Source organism: Actinia tenebrosa, unplaced genomic scaffold (genome assembly GCF_029948245.1).
Source record: "Actinia tenebrosa isolate PJP-AT-01 unplaced genomic scaffold, QUT_ActTen_1.0 PGA_scaffold4__44_contigs__length_22323623, whole genome shotgun sequence".
In the NCBI taxonomy this organism is placed as follows: Eukaryota; Metazoa; Cnidaria; class Anthozoa; order Actiniaria; family Actiniidae; genus Actinia; species Actinia tenebrosa.
In genome coordinates, this window is record NW_028292581.1 from 5,061,233 (window position 1) to 5,084,539 (window position 23,307).

At 36.6% G+C, this 23,307-nt stretch overlaps 2 protein-coding genes across 2 annotated transcripts; both read left to right on the forward strand.

Moving 5' to 3' along the window:
- The first annotated feature begins 4,485 nt into the window (after window positions 1–4,485).
- LOC116298371 (uncharacterized) lies at window positions 4,486–10,249 on the forward strand. The gene is made up of 2 exons (XM_031706795.2): window positions 4,486–5,130; window positions 8,981–10,249. Exons 1-2 carry the CDS (start codon window positions 4,764–4,766, stop codon window positions 9,289–9,291), a joined length of 678 nt encoding a protein of 225 aa, XP_031562655.1. The 5' UTR covers window positions 4,486–4,763; the 3' UTR covers window positions 9,292–10,249.
- Window positions 10,250–14,900: 4,651 nt separating this feature from the next.
- Window positions 14,901–22,976, forward strand: LOC116298333 (uncharacterized). The gene is made up of 2 exons (XM_031706742.2): window positions 14,901–15,657; window positions 22,446–22,976. Exons 1-2 carry the CDS (start codon window positions 15,252–15,254, stop codon window positions 22,760–22,762), a joined length of 723 nt encoding a protein of 240 aa, XP_031562602.1. The 5' UTR covers window positions 14,901–15,251; the 3' UTR covers window positions 22,763–22,976.
- The last annotated feature ends 331 nt before the right edge of the window (window positions 22,977–23,307 follow it).

Genomic DNA, 23,307 nt, shown 5'->3' on the forward strand with positions numbered 1-23,307 from the left:
CAGCAGCGGGTAGTTATGCATACGAAAAATCTTCCACTTTAAAGAGAACTTGAATTTCTTCACAAATTTAATTTCGCAAGTATTAGGAAAATTATTTATCATCAGATCTACTTTCCCCTTTTTTTCAATTAAAGCAAAACGTGGCATTCTCTCCTCTGGTCTCCTCTCATTCCCTGCCTATCCGCTCTCCCGTTCTTTTACTCAGCCCGCACCGGACAGACTCTTCTCCTCTCATACGCTCTATGCTTAACCTTAGAAAGGGGGAAAAATAGAAACGAAAGATCAAAAGAAATAGAGAAATCATTACGGCTGAGTTATCTTGTACTTTCGGCAGTCCGCGTTCATTTTCCATTGCCGATGATTCACCTCTAAACATTCTTTTGGTTGAGATAAAGGATATACTCTCGGCCCCAACTATTCATTCAGACAGCTCACTATAATTAGAAGGCTGATTTCTATCATGGTTAGTGATAGCTACCAAGAGATAGTCAGTCTCGAGAGCCCAGACAAGTCTGATAAGCTATCAACAGGAACAAAATAGAGAGCACAGTGATGAGTAATGGGCCACCGGCATAGAAGCAAATCCTGACGCTAATCAACGACCATCTAATCCTTTCGATAGCTCAGCAAGAATCATACTTTACTGATGAAAGAAAAAAATGCTGGCAACTTTTCTCGAAATGGAGGGCTCGACAGTAAGATATTTAATTAGATTTGCTTGCTGTATGGCTCCCTACTCTAAATATCTGCCTTTTGAGATGGATCGGCGAGTGGTCTACATGTGTTACTGTGTTAAAGGTAAACGCGTAAGTCCAGTAATTATATGTCAGTATGAGTATAAGCTACACTGCATCTTAATTGCAAAAGTCGAGTGGCTACAAGAGGGTTACGCGTAAACACTAAACTCAACAAGTTTACTCACTTCAAAAAATCTTTCTACAAACTAACTACAAATCCTCTTCACTGGGACACTTTCAGCAGTTGACATAACACGTCTCTAAATAAGTCAAATGTGGACATATAGACGCCATGTTTTGCTTCTACATCCTATCATAATGAACATGAAGTCAGGATAGGTCAAAGGATGGGTTATATGGAAGATGCCGACCGATTGCACTGATTTGGAATTGAATTTCAACTTTTCAACGAGTCATGATACCAGTCAATGTGACTCGCCAAGACTATAAAACGTCTTTCCTTGAGATTTGTAGGACCTGTTTCTAATAGAGCGATGGTTGTTGACATCGATTCCTCTTGACTCTCGCTGGGGTAGGAAACGAATAGGGTCAAGAATTAACGACAGACAAGCTAGTTAGTCTAAACGACGTCGAAACCATTAAGCGTCAGTAAAAGAAAAGAAGGCAAATGGTTTTTAAAGAAATACAGTGTGGAGAAGCTATGAACAAAGACTACGCCGGACAACAAAGAACCTTGAATTATGCTCAGCGGTCTTCAGGCAACCGTGCATGCGTCTTTTTGTGTCCCCCTGCTTTTAGCTTAGCTTTTTCCGTTTTTGGCATTTATAATACACTCTACAAAATTACTCGATTCTGATTGGACAAGAGGAGTACAATTAAATCCCAAATAGTACTCTGTAGAGTCCCAATTAAATTCCTCAATTTTGTTGAGTATATTATAAACAAAAAATCTCACAATCTTCTCGTACAATTCGGAATTTATAGACCTGATGTTTTGAAAGTTCTCAAATTAAACTTGCCTAAAGGCTCGTCCAATTTTGAAAACTTTCAAAACATCACTGTCCTACTATAAATTCCGAATTGTACTCGAGATCGTGCGATTTTCTATACAAATAGAACTACAATGGCTGTCCATATAAAGTGAAGGCATTTAAGCAGTGAAACAAAAAATAAACGTGTAATGGTCAAATAGACACAAAAGAAAACAATGAAATTAAGGTCTACTGAAGTGTATTAGTCTGATATCTTTTTCACGAGTTAAATGCCTTCACTCTATATAAAACAAAAACTTGGCAACTAAATTTTAAAAAAGGTGTTGTGATCTGAATGTGGAATTAGGAAACACGTTCATGTACAATTGCTTTCCCGCGCCCCCCTAAATAAACACCATTTGAGATCAATCGTTCGCCTATTCTGGATTATGGACCATGATGGCCTATTCTAAAAATAAACATTTTCAATCAAATGAGGTTTCAGTACAGTCCATTTTCCTGGGATCAAGATGAGGCAGCCGTTGGACGGTATTCCACCTCGAAGTTCTAGCTGTACGCGCTTTGAATATGTCTGTCAATCAAAAATAAAAAGTGAATAAGACCGCCATATTTAACCTAAGCTTGTGAGGAAAAAGTAATGGTAACGCAGTAGTGGAATGGTGAGTTGAATTCGCGTACATAAATAATGGCGGTCAAATCAATTTTAGTCTATTAGCGGTTCTAATAATTTATAATATGTCACAAATGTTTGCATAATTACAATAATTAATGCTGACAAAAGATGAGGAATAAAGTGAACCAACAAGTTAACAGTCACGATGTATACTTTCAAACAAGGAAGTGGAATGTTTTTGGCTTTTGAGAGTTAAGCTCGCGTTTCATTGGTTTAGAAAAGTTTTGATAATTTTATGATTAAGCTAAGCAGTGGATGGACTTTTTTTTCTTTTTTCAAACATATTTATAATACTAATTTCTAATGGTAAACCACTCGCAAATTTCTCGTTGCCAGGCATTTAGGGTGTTATATTTTCCGTCATGAAAACTTTCCCCCCAATAGACTGAAGAGAACACACATCCCAATACGATATCCTCCACCACTGAGCGATCTTTAGGATTGACTTTTTTTCCGGCGCGAAATAAATGCGGTGTCTTTCAGTGAAGCATTAATTTGTTTACCACTGCTGTTGTCCACCGTATCACACTTCAACACACGACTAAAGGTCAACCGTTCCTAACATCCCAACTTCTCAACTTCATGAGCTCAATGACATACGAGTTGGACGGGATGCATGGATAAATCATTAGCTGGTCTCGACCAGCTTAGGTTGTCTTTTACCAAGCATTCATGCGAACAGCCTCGCCGAGATGGCCGCTAGTTTCGAGGTCAATCTCTTCAATACTGAGATTTCAAATACATTGGACACTTTCTTTTGAACAATAGTTGCAAAGAAATTTATGAATCATGAGATGTTTTAGTACGTGAAGCATTGAAGTCGCTTGGGGATTTTCCATGGATTCCTCACGGAGAACCCCGAAGCGAAAAGCCTTTGTACTCTTGGATTTCGCTGCTAGAATTAAGAAGATTACGCCATTTAATTGTAATCTGTCAAGCCTGCTCACTCGTGGTTAGAGAAAGCTGTAAGGGCTAAAACAAGAAATGGCTGGAATGTCCCTTTCAGTTCTGGTAAGTAGATCATATTAGTTTCAAAAGATCTCTCAACTCCGATTTAAGAATAAGTGAATTTGACTCCATACAGTTAGGTCAGTATGATATATGACTACCTTTTTTGAATACAATACTTGATGGAATACAAAAAATGACAGAGAAGGAAATTTTTTAAGTCTAAATCAAAACCGGATAATCAAATGTATGGTACATGTTAATAGTAGCGTTTTTATGCATTTGGAGCGGGCTCCAACTATACTTTTCGAGTTTCGTTGTTCTACTTTAAGGTAGGAATGTTTATCTTAGGACCGCAGAGTCTGAGCCCCCGGCTTTAATCGAAAAACACTCTGTTTACAACACAAATAAAGTGCTATTACGAGAGAGATTTAAAAAAAAAAACTATTTTAATGTTGAGTTTGACTTAGAGTCGTGATTTCAAACATGGAATGAATTTGAATGCTATATGCTTTTGATGTCAACTTCGATGGCGCGACTTTTAATGAGGTCACCAATAATATCCATTTTCTTCTTTTTGCCTTGAGTTTGACAAATTGCCTATCAAAAGGAAGTAGTTACTATAGTTGAACTCTTTTGTTCTCTAATTTGAGATATTAAGATAGGAACTCACTTCCAAGGGCAGGAACAGCTAGATTGCATTAGACTCACCCACATATGGGATTAATTCTTTCCTAGATAGTTTTATCGAAATTGAAACTGGCTATCCTTGCAGACTTTTAAGAATGGTTTGTCGGTGTTTTCTTTGTTAACCAACACCCGAGACGCGAGAAACGCAAAACGCGTTGGTTAGGACCACAAATACTATTGACTAACCTTCCTCCCTACTTGTATTCTATCGACATGAATAAAGAGCGTTAAATAGAATCGACTTGGACTTTGATGTGGTTTAGGCGCAGAGGCCAGAGAGACTTAATATTGATAGTAGTATAGAAATAATTAGTCATAATCGGTCTTACGATCATGCCGCTCTGATCTGAGCAGGCTGCGGCAAAGTCTTGAAGAAAGCGAGTTTCACCGTCATGTCAGCTATACAACTCAAGCAAACAATTGAAATTATTTATAGGAATGAAGCACAAGGGACAGCTGGGAATGCGCATTGGTGTATGATTGACTTGACTTGAAGATTCTGGTTTAGTTGCTCTTATGAATTAACAATGTATAGGGTTTGAACACAGCGGCTTCCAGCGGGTGCCTAGAGAGACGAAGCTGTTTCCGTAGGAAGATTGACAGAGCGGTCCCTCTTTTGCAAGTATCGATTTCGTATCAAATATTACCCGTTGCACCGAGCGCGACGTGGAACGAGCAAAATATGATTTAGGACGTACTTCACAACTTGGCCAGTTAACTTCCAAATACTAGACTGAATATCGAGTATTAGTGAAAACGAGAATGATGTATTCTCCTAGTTATAGCAACTATAATGTTCCTCAGTACCGACCTCACGCTCCTCCACAAACAAGGACGCAAGTGTACCATCCATGTACATATCATCCATCAAGGTTCCCGAACGTGGACCCTTTAGCTTCATCAAGTCCCCCTTTATCTTATACAGGAACTGTGAGTCGAAATTATCCGCCTCCTTTATCCCATCCTAACGACCCTACAAGTGGATACTTCTCAGCGTCTTTCAGGGAGAGTACACCGTTGTATCGGAACGAAATTATCACACCAGCACAAGACTTCACTTCTCCAACCAACCAACAGTGCAGATTTCCGAATAACGTCTGTGACGCCTATATCGAGAGCTGCGATGAAGGTACCATATAAACGAATGCTCTGGACACTTAGTTCTTTTTCTACATACTTTTGTTTTATTTCTAGACTAGGAAAGAAAGTTTTATTCGCGCGCAACTTGACGGAGGTACGAATTAACGCAGCCAGTTCTCACGTACTCTGAGCTGCACTTGACCTCCATTTCAAGAAGTTTAAATATATTCCATATTCGTAATCGTTTCGTTAAATAAGAAGTTTACAGAAGATCTTTTCAATAACGTGTGATATTCCTAAAGGGATAAACTTAAAACCCTTATGTTATATTGACATACAAGTTGTTAATTCTTCCTGTTTGGTTATTCTGCTCATTTAACTTGAAATTTCATCGCTGGCAACTGGCGAACGATACGAAGCAAAATCATTCAAGAATTAAAATGTTTCGTCGACAGCTTTTCTTCAGTGGTTTGCCACAAGCGTTTAGCCATAAAGACACTCGAGAAACCAAAGCCTCAAGTTTTATTTTTCTAAAAACAAGGCGCAAAAATCAAAATAACAGCAAGTTGACTACTGTGATAATATTTTCGTAATTTATCTTCGATTGGAATGGCCCTGAAACCACTTCTAGCTAAAAAAGCTATGAATATCAGAGGATTGAATCTCACACCCTTTATCTTACCTCCTAATGGGGGGCTTTCAGTTCCTAAATTGGAGAAAATACTTTTTTTTCCTTTCTTGTGTTCAAAGCCATTATGTGGGTTGACTTTTTTAACTCCAGCACAATGAACAGCTAAGAAAAATAACTGCTGCATTAACCCTAACCACAAGATCTACTTTTATTATTATTCTACCTAGGTAGAGTCCTTAACAGTTAAGACTAGGCTTTTCTTTAGTATTGTTTATCATAACAGAGTAAGACATTGAAGCCAAATGTTATAAACATGATTTAAAACCTTACAAAACTAAGCTTGAAAAAAATCTAAACAAAGGTTTGGACACTGAGCCAGCACGATTCTTGAAGTTGAGGATGCTATCAAATGTTAGAAAATTCAAACTATAAATTATTTCTATTGTTTGTCATCTTTAAAAAAGCTAGTAATGTTAACCAAGAGAGTTTGTTCCTTGTGGAAGTGTTTTTTTAATAGTGCAGTTAGTATTAGGATGGCTGAAGTGGTTTCAGTGATGTCCAGTCAACAATCATAAAATGGCACAACTTTATTGGATATGTTTGCATTATCACTAGCTCAGTGTTTGATGACCACTTAGTCTTGTATCACTAGTCATATGTCATCGTTTCTTTTCTCTCAAAACAATCCACATTGAAACTTTCCCTAAAGGGAACAGAAAGAACAAGCCTTACTCAGTGCCTAAGTTGTTGTCGTTGCACTGAATTCGTCCTAAGATTACATCATTCAAGTACATTAATGTACACTAGTTATTTAATACCCAAGAGTTTTGTACACTAGAGAGCATGGAAAAAGCACCCTTACTTTTTCCAATGTACAAAAAAGAAGGCTTTTTCAAAAGCAGAGAATCAATGATCACATATTAGTCGGTCCAATTTCACTGTATTTGTCAGCATGTCAACGTTCTTGTACTAACTGAATGTATGGGCTAGAAATAATAACTACAATCTAGTGCCATTGAAGTATACCTTGACGTAATAATTTTGAAAAGGAAGATGTGATTAGTTTCATATCTTTTTCTAAAATCGAATCAACAATTTAACTACTTTCTCTTATTGGACGTAATTGAGTTAAAGAAACCAAAGCATTCATAGGAAAAACCAAATCTTTATCATAATCTTTTTAAGTCGATTGACTAGGTTTTCTACACAGCTAAAGATCAATGAATCACCGTACATAACAAGACTTCGAGTCGAATAAAGAAGTCTTTCGTTCTCAAGTTGACCATACTTTGAACAAATTCATTCCCTAAATTAAAGGGTTTCGTACCCATTTTTCAACCAAAATCCAGAAGTACATAATTTTGGTTTTAGAAGCTTTGTTCTTTTACATGTAAGTCATTGTCCACCTGCCGATTGGTTATGACCGATTCTTTGTTTCCTTCAAACCACATATTTTTGGAAGAAGAAGAAAAACGGAATTCAAGATCTTTATTAATGGACATCTTTTGGGTGGGAACATGCCATCTCATCTGATCAAACATCTACGAGCTCAAAACTACTGAAGAAAGATTGTCGGTGCACTCATTGATCACAAAACACCGCACTATTCATTTACGCGAACGTAGAGTTTCATTGATGCCCTGTGCCGCTTTTCAAATGCACCAAGCGGACACTTAAAGTTTTTGTCTTCCATAAGCAAACGAACAATGAGCTTGCGGTTTAATGCGGCGCTAGTCAAAGGAAGACTAAACTAGACCTTCAATGAAAAGAACCTCACTGTAATTATCCAGACCATATCATATCTACCATGGAAGCACGCCGCTTTAGCGGTCCCAACTTTTTATCACGCCGAAAAAAACTTAATCATCAAAAATTTCTGGGGGCCTTCATTTATGTTTTTTAAGTCCGACCTTGTTAAGCTTGAGATTTTAAAAACAGACTTGAGATTTAGAGAGTTTGGTTCGTAAAGTACGAGGACAAATTGAAAACGATTGATTATATATCGTCATGTCAAGTATTATGTCAAGCATGCGAGACTAATTAATTAGTTGTAGAGTTTGAGTGACAAATGCTGTTTTTTGGGGGGACGTCGGCAACATCTTCTCAAAATTTATCGAGAAAAGATTCAGCACTCGTCTTATTCTTGTATGTTGCTGGAAATAGTTAAAATAATTTGAGTTCATTTAAAGTTACTCGAAGTATCAGTTGCATCAAAAATTACCAGCGGGGCCTTGTACATCTGATCATTTGCAGTCATGTAACTGCACTTTTGTAGCCTCAAGTAATGTGGTTCTTTCCGACAATTCATAAATATACCATTTTTCGCACTTAACTCATTCAGACAGCGCTAAATTTAACACAATTTGAGGATGTTTTGAAAGTGAAGTTAAATTAAGTATTCATGGATCGAAGCTTAGAAAAAATGACGTAAACCCACAAAGATGGCCAATTTTGTCCAACCTCCTGCTTCGTGCATACCAAAGTGCATTCTTACTGTCTGCTAAACCTAAGAAAACCCCTTATACAATACAATACAATAACTTTATTTATACTTGAATTACAAGATAGCAAGTACATGCTAATATCTCCAAGTTATATCTCCTTAACTCGAAACCTGAAGTTGTAAACAAAAAGTTTAATCATGAAATTTTATAAAAAAGAGAGAATTACAAAAATTAGGGTTTAAATAAAGACACTTGTTCTTTTTCCATAAGGTTGAACAGTTGAGGTAAAATTTCTTAGCTTTCTTTGATCCATTTAGTTGATGTAAACAAATATATTGCTCGTTAATAAAAGAATAACTATAGAAAAATGCTAAACCAACTGAAAAGGAAATTAGATTTATATTCGTTAATTAGAATGTTACACAAAATGACCAAGTATTTTGTTTTTACCAAGAAAAGGGATATTGATGGTGAAGAATGCTAAGCAGGGAAGATACTGAATACACATGAAGTATTTAATCGACTTTATGGTCAAGTCATTTCAGTTGGTCTCGGTTAGGGGCCAACGAAGAAGTATCGTTTGTACATGTGTTTCTTGAATACTTTCATACTTTTACTATGCACAAAACATGATGAATAATACAAAGTATATGATCATAATGTAACGTTCTTTAAAAATGTAAAGAAAAAAATCAAAACGAATAACCGTAAAGATAATTCATTCGTAAGACAGTATTTCGTTTTCTGTAGTTTGTACTTTACTGAATACTTCTGTACTATTTTTTGTCAACTCGAAATAAATCTGTTTTATTCTTGTCTCTCAGGTTCCAAATCTCCATCGGACGATGGCGAAGTTTCGGCCAAAACAGGCAAGAAACGTAAAGAAAGAACCGCATTCTCCAAACATCAGCTACAAGAACTCGAAAATGAGTTCATACGCAACAACTACTTAACTCGACTTCGCCGTTACGAGATCGCAATAAGTCTGGATCTAACGGAAAGACAGGTCAAAGTTTGGTTCCAAAACAGGAGAATGAAGTGGAAGCGTGTAAAGGGAGGTAAAAAGCCTGAAAAACGAACACAGTTGGCAACAGATAATGTAGAATCATGTAGTGCAGAGCAGGAACAACTTTGATGATCTAAAATTGATTCTAGTGAGCTCAAGGGGGAAAAATATGTATATATTCTTTAAATTATATATTTACTGTAATTATCGAATCCATTCGTTCTAGAATTGAGTTTCAAAATGTATACATACAATTAATATGTATTGTATATTCAAGTGTATGTGTAAAAAATTATCATCTCCATTCAGTCTTGTTGAGAAAGTCTCGCATGTCGACCTGCATGAATTCATGAATTGTAAGAATTTGTTCGATTGTAAATCATGGTTTATAGTAGCTAGTGCACCGTTGTAAAGAAATTCTTAAGATGACTATAAAGATGCATGTAAATATTGTCAATCGCTTAAGGATGCACAGATATGGACATTTTGATTCCGACATTGCTAGAGGCACACACTTTTCAAGCGGCCAAGAAAATTGGGAACGTCATTGCGAGGAGGGGTTTCTTTCTCGTCGAAACACCAGCCCAATTTGAACAAATGAATCTACAAGGAATCATACAATATCGCGGCATGAAGTTAGAGTAATCCCTCAGCTTTGAGGAGCTTATTTGAAGTCTCTAGCTATAGGTCCTAGTCTAAGGCTAAACTCAACAAATAGTTGTGCAAGCAAATAACCTGTGGATCTGGAAAGAAAGGATTTAAAAGGATTTTATCTTGTAATCAGTGTACATGTGTCCTGCCTATTTTCTTACAGGGAAAAAATCCTTTTTCCTACATCGAATATCTTCAATCGCAGCTAGGGGCCATTACGAAACACTTTCAGTTGTACGTCATTCTATCTTTTGTCACTGTCTAGCAAGCCTTTTGATAGCATGGTGGAAACAAGCAAATCTGACTAGAAGTACTTTAGTATCCGCTGCTTTACTACACTTCAGTTTTTCTTCCACGTACCCTTCCTGTGTATTATTTCTGTAAAGGAATATGCTACCATTCATACTTGTACATATTGAATAAACAGATCTTAATCGAAAAACTGTATAACTAGCTTATTTAATTTTGAAACCTTTATTTGCTATGACTGTGGTTCTGTGCTAGCTTTGTTAATTGTATTGCATAGGACTTCAAAATAAAAACAGAAAGACGGCTTTAATTCAGGTTTTCTTCCGAGGCTTTTCACATGCAATATCACTAGGATAACTTGAAATTATATTTCATGTTTTTGAGCTTTATTTTGCTGTCGTGGTTGACATAGCTCGTCGGACAAAACCTGTACATGGCTCGTTCGTTCCGTTCTAATAGCCTTTTTTTTACAGAACTTTACTGTTGAATGTTTGATTTTAACAAGACTTGGTATGTTTGAAACTTGATGTCTTGGTTTGCTTAGTAGGTAAGCGAATGCTGCACCTATTTTTATAAACGTATGACCTTACTTGGCTTTGCAACAAAAACGCGGCTTCCTAGAAGCGTTAGGAGTAGATTTCGGATTCCCAGCTTCAACTCCCCTCAGTAGGCCCAAATGCTTGTTCCGAAAGTTAACCACCTTTGTTTTGGATTCGAAAAACACCCTACTGGATAATTCTAGATCTTAGGGTATGAATCATAAAGCTGATCCACATTTTTTAGGCTTATGGAGTGTCGACGTGAACTGAGTTAACTGAAGAAATCTCTGTACCCATCTTGTCTTTGCTCAAGTCTAAAAGCCTTACTTACGCCCATGGATATTTATTTCTGGGGCGTATTCCTAGGCTCACATAGTATTGCTGCTGTACTAATAAATATATAGTTCTTGTTTTATTAAGATTTTGAGGGAAGCGGGCCGAGGAACAATCTGCCCAGGAATGATAGCGCTATAACGGTAGACAGGCGGTGTTCTTTGATACATACAAGGGGTCTAAATGTTCTTTGATCAATGCGTCGACCAATAGGAGGGCAAAAAGACCGTAATCACAACAGCACGTTTCATGGCAAGAATATATATATATATTATATATATAAAGGATTAACATTCTGTGCAAACTACTGAGAGTAACGGTAGAGATCGATTAATCATGGGATTAAAATTAGACTTCGTTGTTTTAGCTTAACTGCTAAACGTTGAAAGTTTGCCGTTGCTAACGCTGTCATCCACGCTTCCTTACAAAAGAATATGATGACCCTACATTGACTGGCTGAAGTGCGCAACGACTTTGCATTGCGCGACAAAGCGTCCAAAGGAGAACATTCTGTGAATCCAATTTATTTTTCCCTTTCGTTGAACTTCTTTTTTCGTTTCTCTTTGTTTTGGAAGACAAATATTTTACAGCAATTTTCAATATTAAGCGTGCGGGCTGCACGCTGGAATTTGGTTTTTGCTTCCATTAATCAAAAATAGCCAGTCGGTACCTTTAACATTCGTGACTAGTGGCAGTTTACCCAAAATGCAACTCACAACACGCAACTATCGAAAGGCTGAACATTGTTACGTACAGGCATTGACTTTAGCCGCAAAAATAAATGTGTGTGAATTTTACATTCTACAATTGTTGATATGGAGAGAAGTTCTCACCGATATCACTTCGTTATTTCGAGATAAATTCAGGTTTACATCCGTCAAAAACATGCAAACTCCAGTATCTTGAACTTTGACGCACACTTTACTGTTTTTGCTCGATCAAGTGTTAATTTTTTTTTTGGCATTTCGCTGGATGAATTTGAAGGTATCTCTGGTCTGGCAAAGAATCCGAAGATGTAAGCCAGAGTTAATTTGTTGCAAGTTGCGCCACAATTCTAGAAAATTCTGCAAGGCGCGAGAGTAAATTGCAGTATGTGTCGTGCAGTATGTGCCTATTTCGATCAGGAACGAAAAAAAAATCAAAATCGAATAACTTTTAATGCGTCTCATCCCTTGGAACATAGCTTTCTCTTAATTTATTTGGCTTTTTGGTTTGTTTTACAAAACCCTCGGTTAGTGACCAATAAGGCCTAATCTGACTTAAGGGAGGTGAAAGCCCAACTGAGGTTTTTCCACATAACCAATAAAAATGTTACAGGGACCTGTTATTTCTGAATGAGAGATGCATAAAACACAAGCGCAAATCTAGGGAAGGAATACATTGTGCCTCTGAGCCCCTTCCTGCCAATGATTGCCTCAAAAATTCTGGAAGGTAGCATCTTTGCGAATAGAAGATTGATATTTATTTCTGGGGTGAGACCTCACAACTCATAATCCTATATTCACCCTTATTTGCTTATATTTTTTAACGCAATGACCGCAAAGCTACTTGACATAAAAAAAGCTAAAAAAAAGTTTGGTAAACTAGTTTAGTTCACAACACGCCATTTGAACTCTACCCTGCAGTTTCATCAAAAGTTAAGCATAGTATAGTCTTTATTACTTTTCAAACCTGAAGTCCATATGACGGCTTAGATCTTCAGATGTCTATGGGGAAATTTTGAATCGCAGGACCATGTTAAAAAAACTTCATGAAGAATTGCCATTCCTGAATAAATATTATTAATACATAAAAAAGTTGGGAAGAAATAGGCTGAAATCCCGCCTGATGCTCCTGTTTGTATTTTTCCATCCATCCGTCCATCCTTCCTTCTTAATTTCCTTTCTCCCTTCGATTCTTCCTTCCTTACGTCCTTGCTTCCTAGAATCAGGTCGAGCATGATTATCCGGACATGATGACCTGCGTTTATTCTAATTAAGATATCTGAACTTTGTCTCTAATATTTAAAATTTGTTCTCAGGAAAAGAAAGGAAAGAAAGTTGAATGAGTTTACTGTAACCAAAACAGAAACACACCATCAGAAAGTTTGTTTTAAGAAACCCTTCAACCATGGGCCCCACTTGCAACCAGTCTTCCTCCAATTGCTAAGCTTTATTTATTGTTATTTACATGAAAGACCGGACTGGAAGGATGGATATCAGTATCTATAACACAAAGAAATTGAATGTCAAATTGACTCTCAAATTCCCGGCTCACTCACTACTCGAATGATTTCACTTCCTTCCAAAAAAGGCCTGGTTACTTAGCAGACGACATTACGTGACCCACCAAAGTCCGCTGTGCATAATGAACGAAGCACCCATCGGCACTACCAAAGACAATAACATACAATTAGGATGCTGGCTCCAGTCTACCAGTTGGCCAGACAGTTAAGAATAAAGGATATGTCAAGATTGGTATTCAAGCAATATTGAGTCATCCTTGGGTCACAGGCAATTAATCATAATCATGCTAATTGAAACGGCATTTAAGTATTTGCCATATTTAGTCGCTGATTTTTTGTCATTATTAGCATCATTTATTGGCCATGTTTAGTTAACCTTTCCTTTTTTGTTTTATTTACAGTTTTTAATATGACCAGTAAATTTCTTGTAAATAAGATAAGAATCAATTAAACGTTATTTCTTTGTCGTGATTGGTTGGTCGGTTCTGACGTTTTTATGTCTTACATCATTCTCAAGGCTGTCTGGCTGTCCTTCTAGTTGACTGAATGTAAGTGGTTTGACTATTTGATTAATATCAATGATCAAGCGTTACAAGAAGGATGTCTTTGAATTAATCACAGTTGGAAGTAAAAGCAAGATGTGGAGGAATCAAATACTTGTATCAAAACGTTAAGCGGAAGACTTATTTTGGCCGGGACCACTCATATACTATAGCTAGGCAAAAACTGCGCAGCACCAAAGTAAAATAAAACGAAACCATAAAAGGACAATATAGGTGCCAACTTCATCTTATGGAATCTCTTCGTGAATTTTATATTATAAAACTCAAAATTTTGAGAGCTAACAATTTTCTTTTGACACTGAGAATCTGCGTTGCAATTGCCAGATAAAAGTGTTTAAATTTGAAGAAACGACACTTTCTATCATTGCTATTCTTAGATTCTTTGCCGTGATTTCACGACTTAAGTTTCCAAACAATCTATAAAGCAACACATTTCCGGCTCACGATCAGTAGTCACAGCTAAAGTAGTATTCTGTGGCAAGGTGTGATATCAGAAATGGACTTATAGTGCTTTCCAGCTAATTTGAATGCTGGAGCAGAGCTGCAGGCGATCTGCTCCGTTTTTCATTTAATGAACCAAGAATCTATCCACATGATTATTATAATGCAATATAAAAGGCATGAGGAAACGATTGTCTTATATTAACGCGTTTTTAATGTTGTCTCACCAGTTTAACTACTCCAGTGTGCCTGAACCAAAACCAGTACTTGTCCAGCTATGTTTCTTTTTTCAAAAAAAACTTTTACAAGCCTCGTGTCGACTTCACCGGCTATTTTCGGTGATCGGTGCCGGTACACAAAATATTCTAGCTACACACCAATCTCTTGGCATCTTGAATCATGAAGAAACATATCGCTGTTATTATATTTAGAGAATAAACATCTTTCTATCGTTTGCGGCAAAGCTTCCTTTTAAGCGATAGTCAAGTGTTTTTACGCCAGTGGGTCAATGTCTTGCAGATGTATTCCAACGGAAGGCAATACCCCATTCTGGTAGTACTAGAATGTATTTTCTAATTGTTTCAGTGGTAATAAAGTATTACGAACAGCTACAATGCGTACGTAGGAGCGGGTTAATTTGTTTAGCATCTGATGCTTGGCGGCAACCTCAAAGCCAGCGTTTATCGCATGTCCATAGGTAGCAATGATATTTATTTTTCGTGTGCTACAAATCCACCTTCGTTAATTCGCCTTTGACAATTCACGACACTTTTGAACATGTTATAAACATTCCTAGCAGTTTAAGCGTTCGAACACGTGGATAAAATACGCTTAGTAATCTTGGAAAAGATCGGGTAAAGGAACCTTTGGGAATTCACTTAATTTGGTGAGTGGCAGCGCAGCCCTGTCCGTGGAAAGTCCACATGTATCGCTTAGCATTTGAAACCTGCTGCTCGCGAAGTGTGGCTCCGTATCGATTTCACACATGACATCAACTGTAAAAGGGGTAGTTCCTTATCATATTAAACGAATCAGTCAAGAAGCTTCCCGACAAAGCCGGGAGAGAGCAGTTCTGTAGTTTCCTACACAATGTATAGTCGAGGATTTGGGTACCCCAACCAGGGCTACAATCAGTACAACACACCTTATCCAGGATCTCCGCAAGGACAACCTCCTCATCACTACAGACCGTACATCTATAACACTCCACGTTATAGCTTCAATGCTTTTCCTCCACCAAGTTCTACTCCTTCCTACAATCATATGCCTCCACTTCCATACGCCCCAGAGGGACGAATGGTGGAAGTGTCTTCCAAGCATGAATATGAACCAGTACACCATCAAGTTATTGAACCACAAATGCGGCCACAACTTCAAGTACAACCAAGACCATTAATGCAACAACCATGTAATGCGCGCAGCACTAGTTCTGAAGTGCAAGAGCTGGAAAACGTAGCAGACAAGACGGAGAAATTAGCGGAAAATTGCCAAGAAGGTAAAGCGCCATTTAGTTCTTAAATTCAAAGGTGACATTTTTAGTGTGGCGATAAATATTGACAAAAATTAAAGAATGAAAGGGGATTAATTTAGCGAGAGTTCTGATTGCTATGGTCGAGTCATTATTTTGTGCTTAAGAAGGAATTACCGAATCATTGATCAATCTATTGTGTCGCGGCGCCGAACATCCCTTTCAATTGTCTAACCACATTTCATGTTCAAGGCCAGACGACAGTACCTATTTTCTGACTCGACAGGAATCACGCAAAATAGACTTCTAGAGGGATGTCAAATTATTTATAACCTCTATCTAACCAAAACAAGCATTTACTTTAAAATGGTAGCATATTTAATCAAGATATCGTTCACTATCTCGTCCTCAATCAATGAGATATTAATTCATTTTCTGCGATTGGCCAGTCTCGTAAAATTTGAAATACAGTTTCTCTACTCGTTATTATCTTTATCTTGCCATTTATTTTTGACAAGCGAATTAGAAGTCACTTTACAACTACATCATATGATAAGAACAATTGCACGTAACGTTAGAAAATCTTGCTGTTTAAAACAGTGTTTCCGCTAGGAAACGAACGTAGATTGATTGATCTCACGTCGTGCAAACAGACCAAAGGATTCTAACAGCGGGCTGAAGTTCGAGATAAACGAGAAGAACCAGCGAAATCTGTCTGCGGGAAATACTATGATTAGTATTTACTGCACGAGGCATGATATATCATTAAGATAGTCCTTGCCCAAATGTGCCCACGAAACTATAAAAATTGTTCCAGCATGAAAATATGATAAATTTCTTAGTCATATACGACATCTTTTCTTAGAGCACCAAATACCGGTCGTATAAATACTAAAGAGAGCGTAGTAGGGATTGCAGCTCTGTCAAAATAATCTACAATTAGTAAATACTGAGTCAAACTTTATCTATGTTGAAATAATGGGCTGGAAGCTGAACAAACCTGAATTATACTGCATACGTGAGATGAAACATGCGCAAAGAAAAAAAGTCAAGTATATATATATATTTGTGTTGCTTTGTCTTCTCATTGTCACACGAAATGTTTACGATGGCGAGTGACGAGCATTCCATTTACATTGCTTCAGTTTTAAGATCTCACAAATTTCAAGATAACAGAAAAAAGTAAATTAGGGCTTTCTTTCAAGACTCTGTTTAACTTTTCCGGTGTAAATTTGATGATTAACTTGCAATCAGCGAGGTATTTCAGAAATCACGAGGAAACTCCCCACCGTACCAACATTTATCAGGTCCCTAATCCCTAAGATATGAGTTCCCAAAGCGAAACAACCAAAGTTCAGACAGGTTTCTGACTCACTGAAAGATAGCCATTTTTAGCGGCAAGAAACCAAGAAGTTCAGAGCCGCTGCCTGATGATATCTTTTGAAGATGACATCAAGTGTCTGCCAGCGTGACTAACATTCATTGTTATGCATGAGCTTTCTGTCAATGCTATTTTTACCCAGGGACGAGATGGTATTGCAAGGAATTTCGCTGTCAGTATTCGAAAACCATATAAATAATAACCATAGATAGTGATTAATATTATCTAGAAAAATGGAAGTTGGACTCAAAATGAACCTGAAGCCATTAATATTTGTCCACTCATTTTGTCGAAAAAGCAACCCACATCTTAGCTTCAAATAACAAATGACAAAATTAGACACAAAGTGTGAAGTGTCTAACTGTAAAATTAGGAGCAAAACGTTTTTGACAAATTTAAGCTAAAAATGTATTTACAAAACAACTGGCAATCGAATGTGGCACGTGAAATATTATTCTTGGAGTTGATTGGAATTACCTAGTCGACTTATTCTTTCGTACTTGGATGTAGGCCAAACCCTAGGTCTGTATTCCATTCCACCATTGAGGACATTCAGTCATGGATTCCTCTGACGGAGTCATTCAACTAATGCACTCGAAACTAATGGTTTCCAATTGAATGATTTTTACGTATTAAAATGTTGTTATCTGTTGCCTGTGTGTAACTATAATTAATGAGTATTTTACATCGCCCAAAAAGAGGAATATCAGCTTATCTGTTTTGTACCTAAATGCTGAACACAACTCATTTTAGGCGCGCATTAATGTCCGACAATTGAGTTTAAACGTATTTTTAACGATTTTGAAACAGGAATTGTATGGTCCTGAATCAGCAACTCGTTTTGTTAAACTGATATTTCACAAATAACAAAGCGTAGGTGGCCCTAGGTATCAAGCACAATCTTGATCAAAAAGCAATTCAAGTGGCAACTCACGTTAAGGACTTCAATCTTTTACGAAAAAAAAAAGAGCTGTAGGGAAGCAGACGCACAGTACGATCGTACTGTGCAGAAATATTGAGAAAATTTCTTCTTTAGTATTCTTTTTCGCTTTTTGCACTCGTTATTGCTGAAATTGTAATTGATTGCTTCTAAAAATATCATTAAGTTGAAATCAATCAAGCAAGAAGCTGATTAGCTTTACAGTTATAGCTGGGCGCTGATCACGAGCCAGTCTGATGCGAACGATAAGGTGTGTCGATGGAAGCTTTCAACTGCAAAACACGATAACGAAATTGAAATTCAAAATCCCTAATAAACTGGTATCAATAACAAACTTTTCTGAGTTTGAAGGAGGTGGCATGTATGTTGTTTTGCTTTCTTTAGAAATATGCACAAAGTCCTGCACAATTTACCTATCATTTAGAAAACGAGTTAGTGGTTAAGGTATGCTAGAAATGTGATGATTAGAGCATTTGGAAGCCATACAATACTAGGAGGAAAATGGTGGGCTGCCTCAGCATCAAACAAACATAAAAACCTAACAGTATATATATTCTGGATATAACATTTGTGATTTTATTTATCCGCTACTACTCCTAGAGCTTCCTTTAATTTGGTTTGTGTTTTTTAGTAGCACTGTTAATGTGCCTTGGAACCTTCTTGAATTTTTTTCGGAGTCAACTCCTCAAAGATATTTTGGGTTTAAATTCTACATGATATTTGAGTGCTACATTAAGGCTACATTATAACTTGCTACAAAGTCGACTTTATTGTTTTGGTTTAAGAGCTATTTATTTCAACAATATTTATTGTACAGGGATGTTTCATTTAGCACAGCTAGTTTAAAGAGAACCCTGTTAAAAATCATTTCATTTACAACTTATACTAATAATTGGAAATCTAGTTTACAGAACTACAATCGGATGTGTCTGACATTCCTTTAATTTCTTGAATCTGTAACCATTGCACTTACAGGTTTTGCTATATCATTGTTAGTTTACCCAGCTTGTCATGGAAATCATAACAAATATAATGATAATAACAGTATCGCTTCGCTGAGCCTTATCAATTCATCGTTAAAAGTTTGGATTTTTTGGAATCCATAAAATAATTGACACAGTTTGTATCTAAGTAACTATATCGACTACTACAGATTCAAACGCCTTCCATGAGACTCGAGGCCCACTTTTGCAAACATGTACTTTTGGTACATATATCATAGCGTGTTTTTGGATGCAATGCGATGATTATCTAATGTCGATTCTATCAAAAATTAATTATGTTAAATTTAAGACATTTTGGAAACACATTGCCAATTCTATGGCAGTCGATACCGCGACAAGTGCCTGCGAATGGACATAAGCTTTCGAATCCTGCGTCAATCATCTGTACTGTAGCATGTACCCAAGGTACACAGCACTGTTCATCTTACGACCAAATGCAATTATTTCAGCTTTTACATTGACACTGACTATACTTAACCACCTTGTTTCGCGCGACTGCATAGGCACACCAATGGCTCCATATTATCTGCTACACTAATTTTGGGGTCTTTTGCCATCTTATTTTCGAAATTCAAAGCCTGTAGAGTGTATACCTTATACCCGTGAAAAAGTTAACTAACAAAATTGTACAAGTTAGTGCAAAGTTTTGTTTTCAAGTTTGTGCCATTTCTTATAAAGTCTTTCACGTATATATAATACGCCCCGTATCTCAAGTGTTAACCAATCAATGTTGACTATTTGACGAAATTGTTCAGATTCACTGAGTTAATTTCACGAGAAAAGATAAGACGCCTAGTTTCGTTGTACGATTTTGTTTGATACTGATGGGTGCCACTGCAGTATTCTTACGTGATACTTCTGATCTTTTGGATCTTGTTCACGTACTCAAGTCAACCCAGACTTTAACAAGAGCCCATCATAATAAACGAACTTGTAAACTGAAAATATCATAGAGTGCATACCATATATCTATGAAAAACTTTGTCCACGAAATTGCCCAAATTTGCACAAATTATTAACTTCAGTAGAGTTCAGTATACCGTAGACCTACAAAACTTTGCACTAATTTTTACAATTTCGTTAGCTAACTTTTTCACGGATATATGGTAAGCACTCTAGTTTAAAATTTTTGGTTAGTTTGTCATCAAGACAAAGGTGGCAGTGAAGGACATCCAATTCTTTTTAAATTGGCGATACAGTTACATTTCCACTGATCAATTAACTCAATGTCAATTCAGAAATGACTTCCTTATTTTAACGAATAATTTAGGATCATATCTAAAACATCAACAACAACACCAACAAGAGCCAGAATAGATATCCGCTGATATGGTTAAATAGAAATAATCATTGAATATACTACCATATAAAAGGAACTTTGTAACGAAACACTCCAGTTTAATATCCAGGTATCTCTTTCTCAGGATTAGCAGTGATTATTTAAAAAGAATATGTGTTCCAGTGAAGGTTCGTGTAATTCAAAGTGTTTGTATTCCTAAAGTTGTGCATTCTGTACTTTTTGTTGGTTTTTGTTATATTTTGAAATAAGGCTAAATAAGTAAATGAGTCTAAAATCAAGGAATACAGCAGCGTTTTATTCAAAGAAAATGTTTATTATAGAATATAAGTTAAAGTTGTTAAAAGACAGTATTAAGAAATGTTATTGATTTAAAACTATGCGGAGCCATCTCTACTGCTGGCCCAATTTCGTTGTTACAGGTTCAACGTGACGTCATATAGCCGCCATATTGGATACATTAGTTTAATATAAGATTTGGGTTTTGTTTCCTTTGTGATATTGTTATATCATATAACTCAACATTGGGGAATTTCTCTTCGAGATGCCTTTTATGAATTTTCTTGAACAATACTAGCTGACAAGGTTTAGGGAAACTTTTCACTCATTTTTAAGTACGGATGGATGTGCGTGTCATTGCTAAACACGTCGCCTCTCATCGTTTAATCGTAGTTTCAATCGTCGAACAAGACATTATTTGTGATTAGAGTTGGCTATTGGCTCCTTCCCGTGCTTTGAGGGTATTCATCGTTTTTTTCCTTCAGCAAAAATCAATTTCCTTTTACTTTCTTTACTTGGTTTAACCTTAAAATTCACAAACAACTTCAGGTAAAGTCCGACATGGTCAGAGTGGAAGTAATGAATTCATGAAGCGACTTACTCACTAGACAGTACTAAATATAGAAGCCACAACGAAATATCCTTCATTTTCCATGGGTTTATTACCTGTACTCGACGTGTTCCATTTTCTTTTAAAGTTCCAAGGCGTAAACCTCACTCTCAATTCTACACTGTAACTGCTTCCTCTACCTTTTCGTCTCTTATAGCTAGAATACAATGGGCATGTTTTACAATAGTCACAAGATCAAAAAAGTGTTTCATGTTGAAATATTTGAAGCCTATCTCTGAGAACAGGTCATTAAATATCATAAACCTAGAACTGATAACAACAGATTATACTTTAAATGTAATTTAGACGTAAGAAATTACATAGCTTTTATTCCGGTCAGTAGGATACCAGATAACTTGACGTCCTCCATTCGACGAGTTATCTTCTTTATAAAAATGATAAGTTTTAACTTATTAAAATAATACTGACGATCATTTTGCAATCAAGATGTTGCTAGAATCTATAAAGTATTAGCGATAGATACAGAATATTATAGAAATTGATATCGTTTTTTCCCTACCAAATTACAAAAAACTAGGTTGATGTAGCGTGAAAACCAGAGAGCATCTGACAATGCGTTCAGGGTTTAATAGCATGCGCGGCAAGCGAATATAAATGATTTAACCATGTGGAAAAGAAAACACGGTCGCGCGTCGGTCTCTTTGAAAATAGAAGTATTTAGTCTTGTTCGATTGCTGTTGCAGACTTGGCTCAAAATACAATTAATGCGTAGAGATTCGCTCTTAATTAACCACATAACTCACTTATTATAATGGGTGCTTTTGGAGGAGGAAATCAAACGAAAGAACACAGAATATGGCACAAACGTATTCTTTGAAAGCAAATTAATAAAGTGATTACCAATAACACCAGAACTTGTTTAGCTAAACTGGGTTTTTCTAGCTTCTATAATATGCAAACATTTAATTTCACAAGAATCAACTTGTACCTTGTGCAACATAAAGGACAGTTATAAGCAGTTTTGCATCATTGGTTGCATTGCGTTTGTTGATAATTTTCAAAGGCCGTTTAAACTACCTTAATCCATGTTTTAGATCGGTGTGAATGAGGCTTAAGCGTATTTAAGGATTAAATATTATTTTTGACCAAAATTGACATTTTTTGACATTTTTGATGCATAGCTCTCTCAAACCTCCAAGAGAAATAATTCAAAGCATGCATGTGTGGGTTTTTGAAATGGTCTGGTATACTAAATGATTGCTAACAACATTTCATCATTATTTACATAATGGAGTTCAGTATTTTTAGCTGCTTATTTTAACTCACTATGTACACTTTCACAGCTGAAGAAGATGCTGAAGACCTCTACGACGATCAACCAAAAGGCAAAAAAAGAAAAGAAAGAACTGCTTTTACTACGCATCAATTACGAGAACTTGAAAATGAATTTACCCGTAATAACTACTTGACAAGACTTCGTCGATATGAAATAGCAGTTAGTCTGGACTTAACAGAGAGACAAGTTAAAGTTTGGTTTCAAAATCGGCGGATGAAGTGGAAGAGAGTCAAAGGCGAAAAGAAACCCGAGAAAAAATCTACGTATTTACTCCAGATTGAACGAGAAAAAAAAGTTGATAAGGAAAGCAGCTCTAATAGTTAAATATTAAACATTGGACAAAAATATATACTTTGTACTAGGCTCGAACCTTGTTTAGAAAAGACACTCGTTCACTTGGATTGGACTTCATGGCCGCCATGCTGGATTATGTTATTATTGAACATGGCAGCCATCACTTTCGTTACGATTTTGTTCAATTGAACTAATGGCATCCCAGTAATTTGATGAAATAGGTATCGTGTATCTTTTACGAGAATGAATATTTTCATACTTAAATGATATCGATGACAGCGTCGCGCTGTGAATGCTCGATAGGACATATAAATAACATGCAATTCCAGCAACTGAGCTCCGTGTTGGAGCAGAATCACAAGGGACTGAGGCACGTGTTTGCGCGATTTCGCTACTATTTAGCTTGATAAAAACTACATTTAAATCGAATAAGCTTCCCAGTGAAGAAAGCAAACATACCCGCCAATAAGACCTTTCCGTTTGAGCGTAATGGCGTAATGCTTTCCCCCCGTTTTAGATCACGTGTCATTCTCTTGAAAATAAAATCAGTTCACGCGTCTTCTCATGCGCACCGG

Excerpts from the sequence above, each read along its gene's own strand:
- LOC116298333 (XM_031706742.2), top strand. The coding sequence starts at position 15,252 with ATGTATAGTCGAGGATTTGGGTACCCCAACCAGGGCTACAATCAGTAC. Across the intron at positions 15,658-22,445 it reads AGCGGAAAATTGCCAAGAAG|CTGAAGAAGATGCTGAAGAC; the intron begins GTAAAGCGCCAT and ends ACACTTTCACAG.
- LOC116298371 (XM_031706795.2), top strand. The coding sequence starts at position 4,764 with ATGATGTATTCTCCTAGTTATAGCAACTATAATGTTCCTCAGTACCGA. Across the intron at positions 5,131-8,980 it reads TATCGAGAGCTGCGATGAAG|GTTCCAAATCTCCATCGGAC; the intron begins GTACCATATAAA and ends CTTGTCTCTCAG.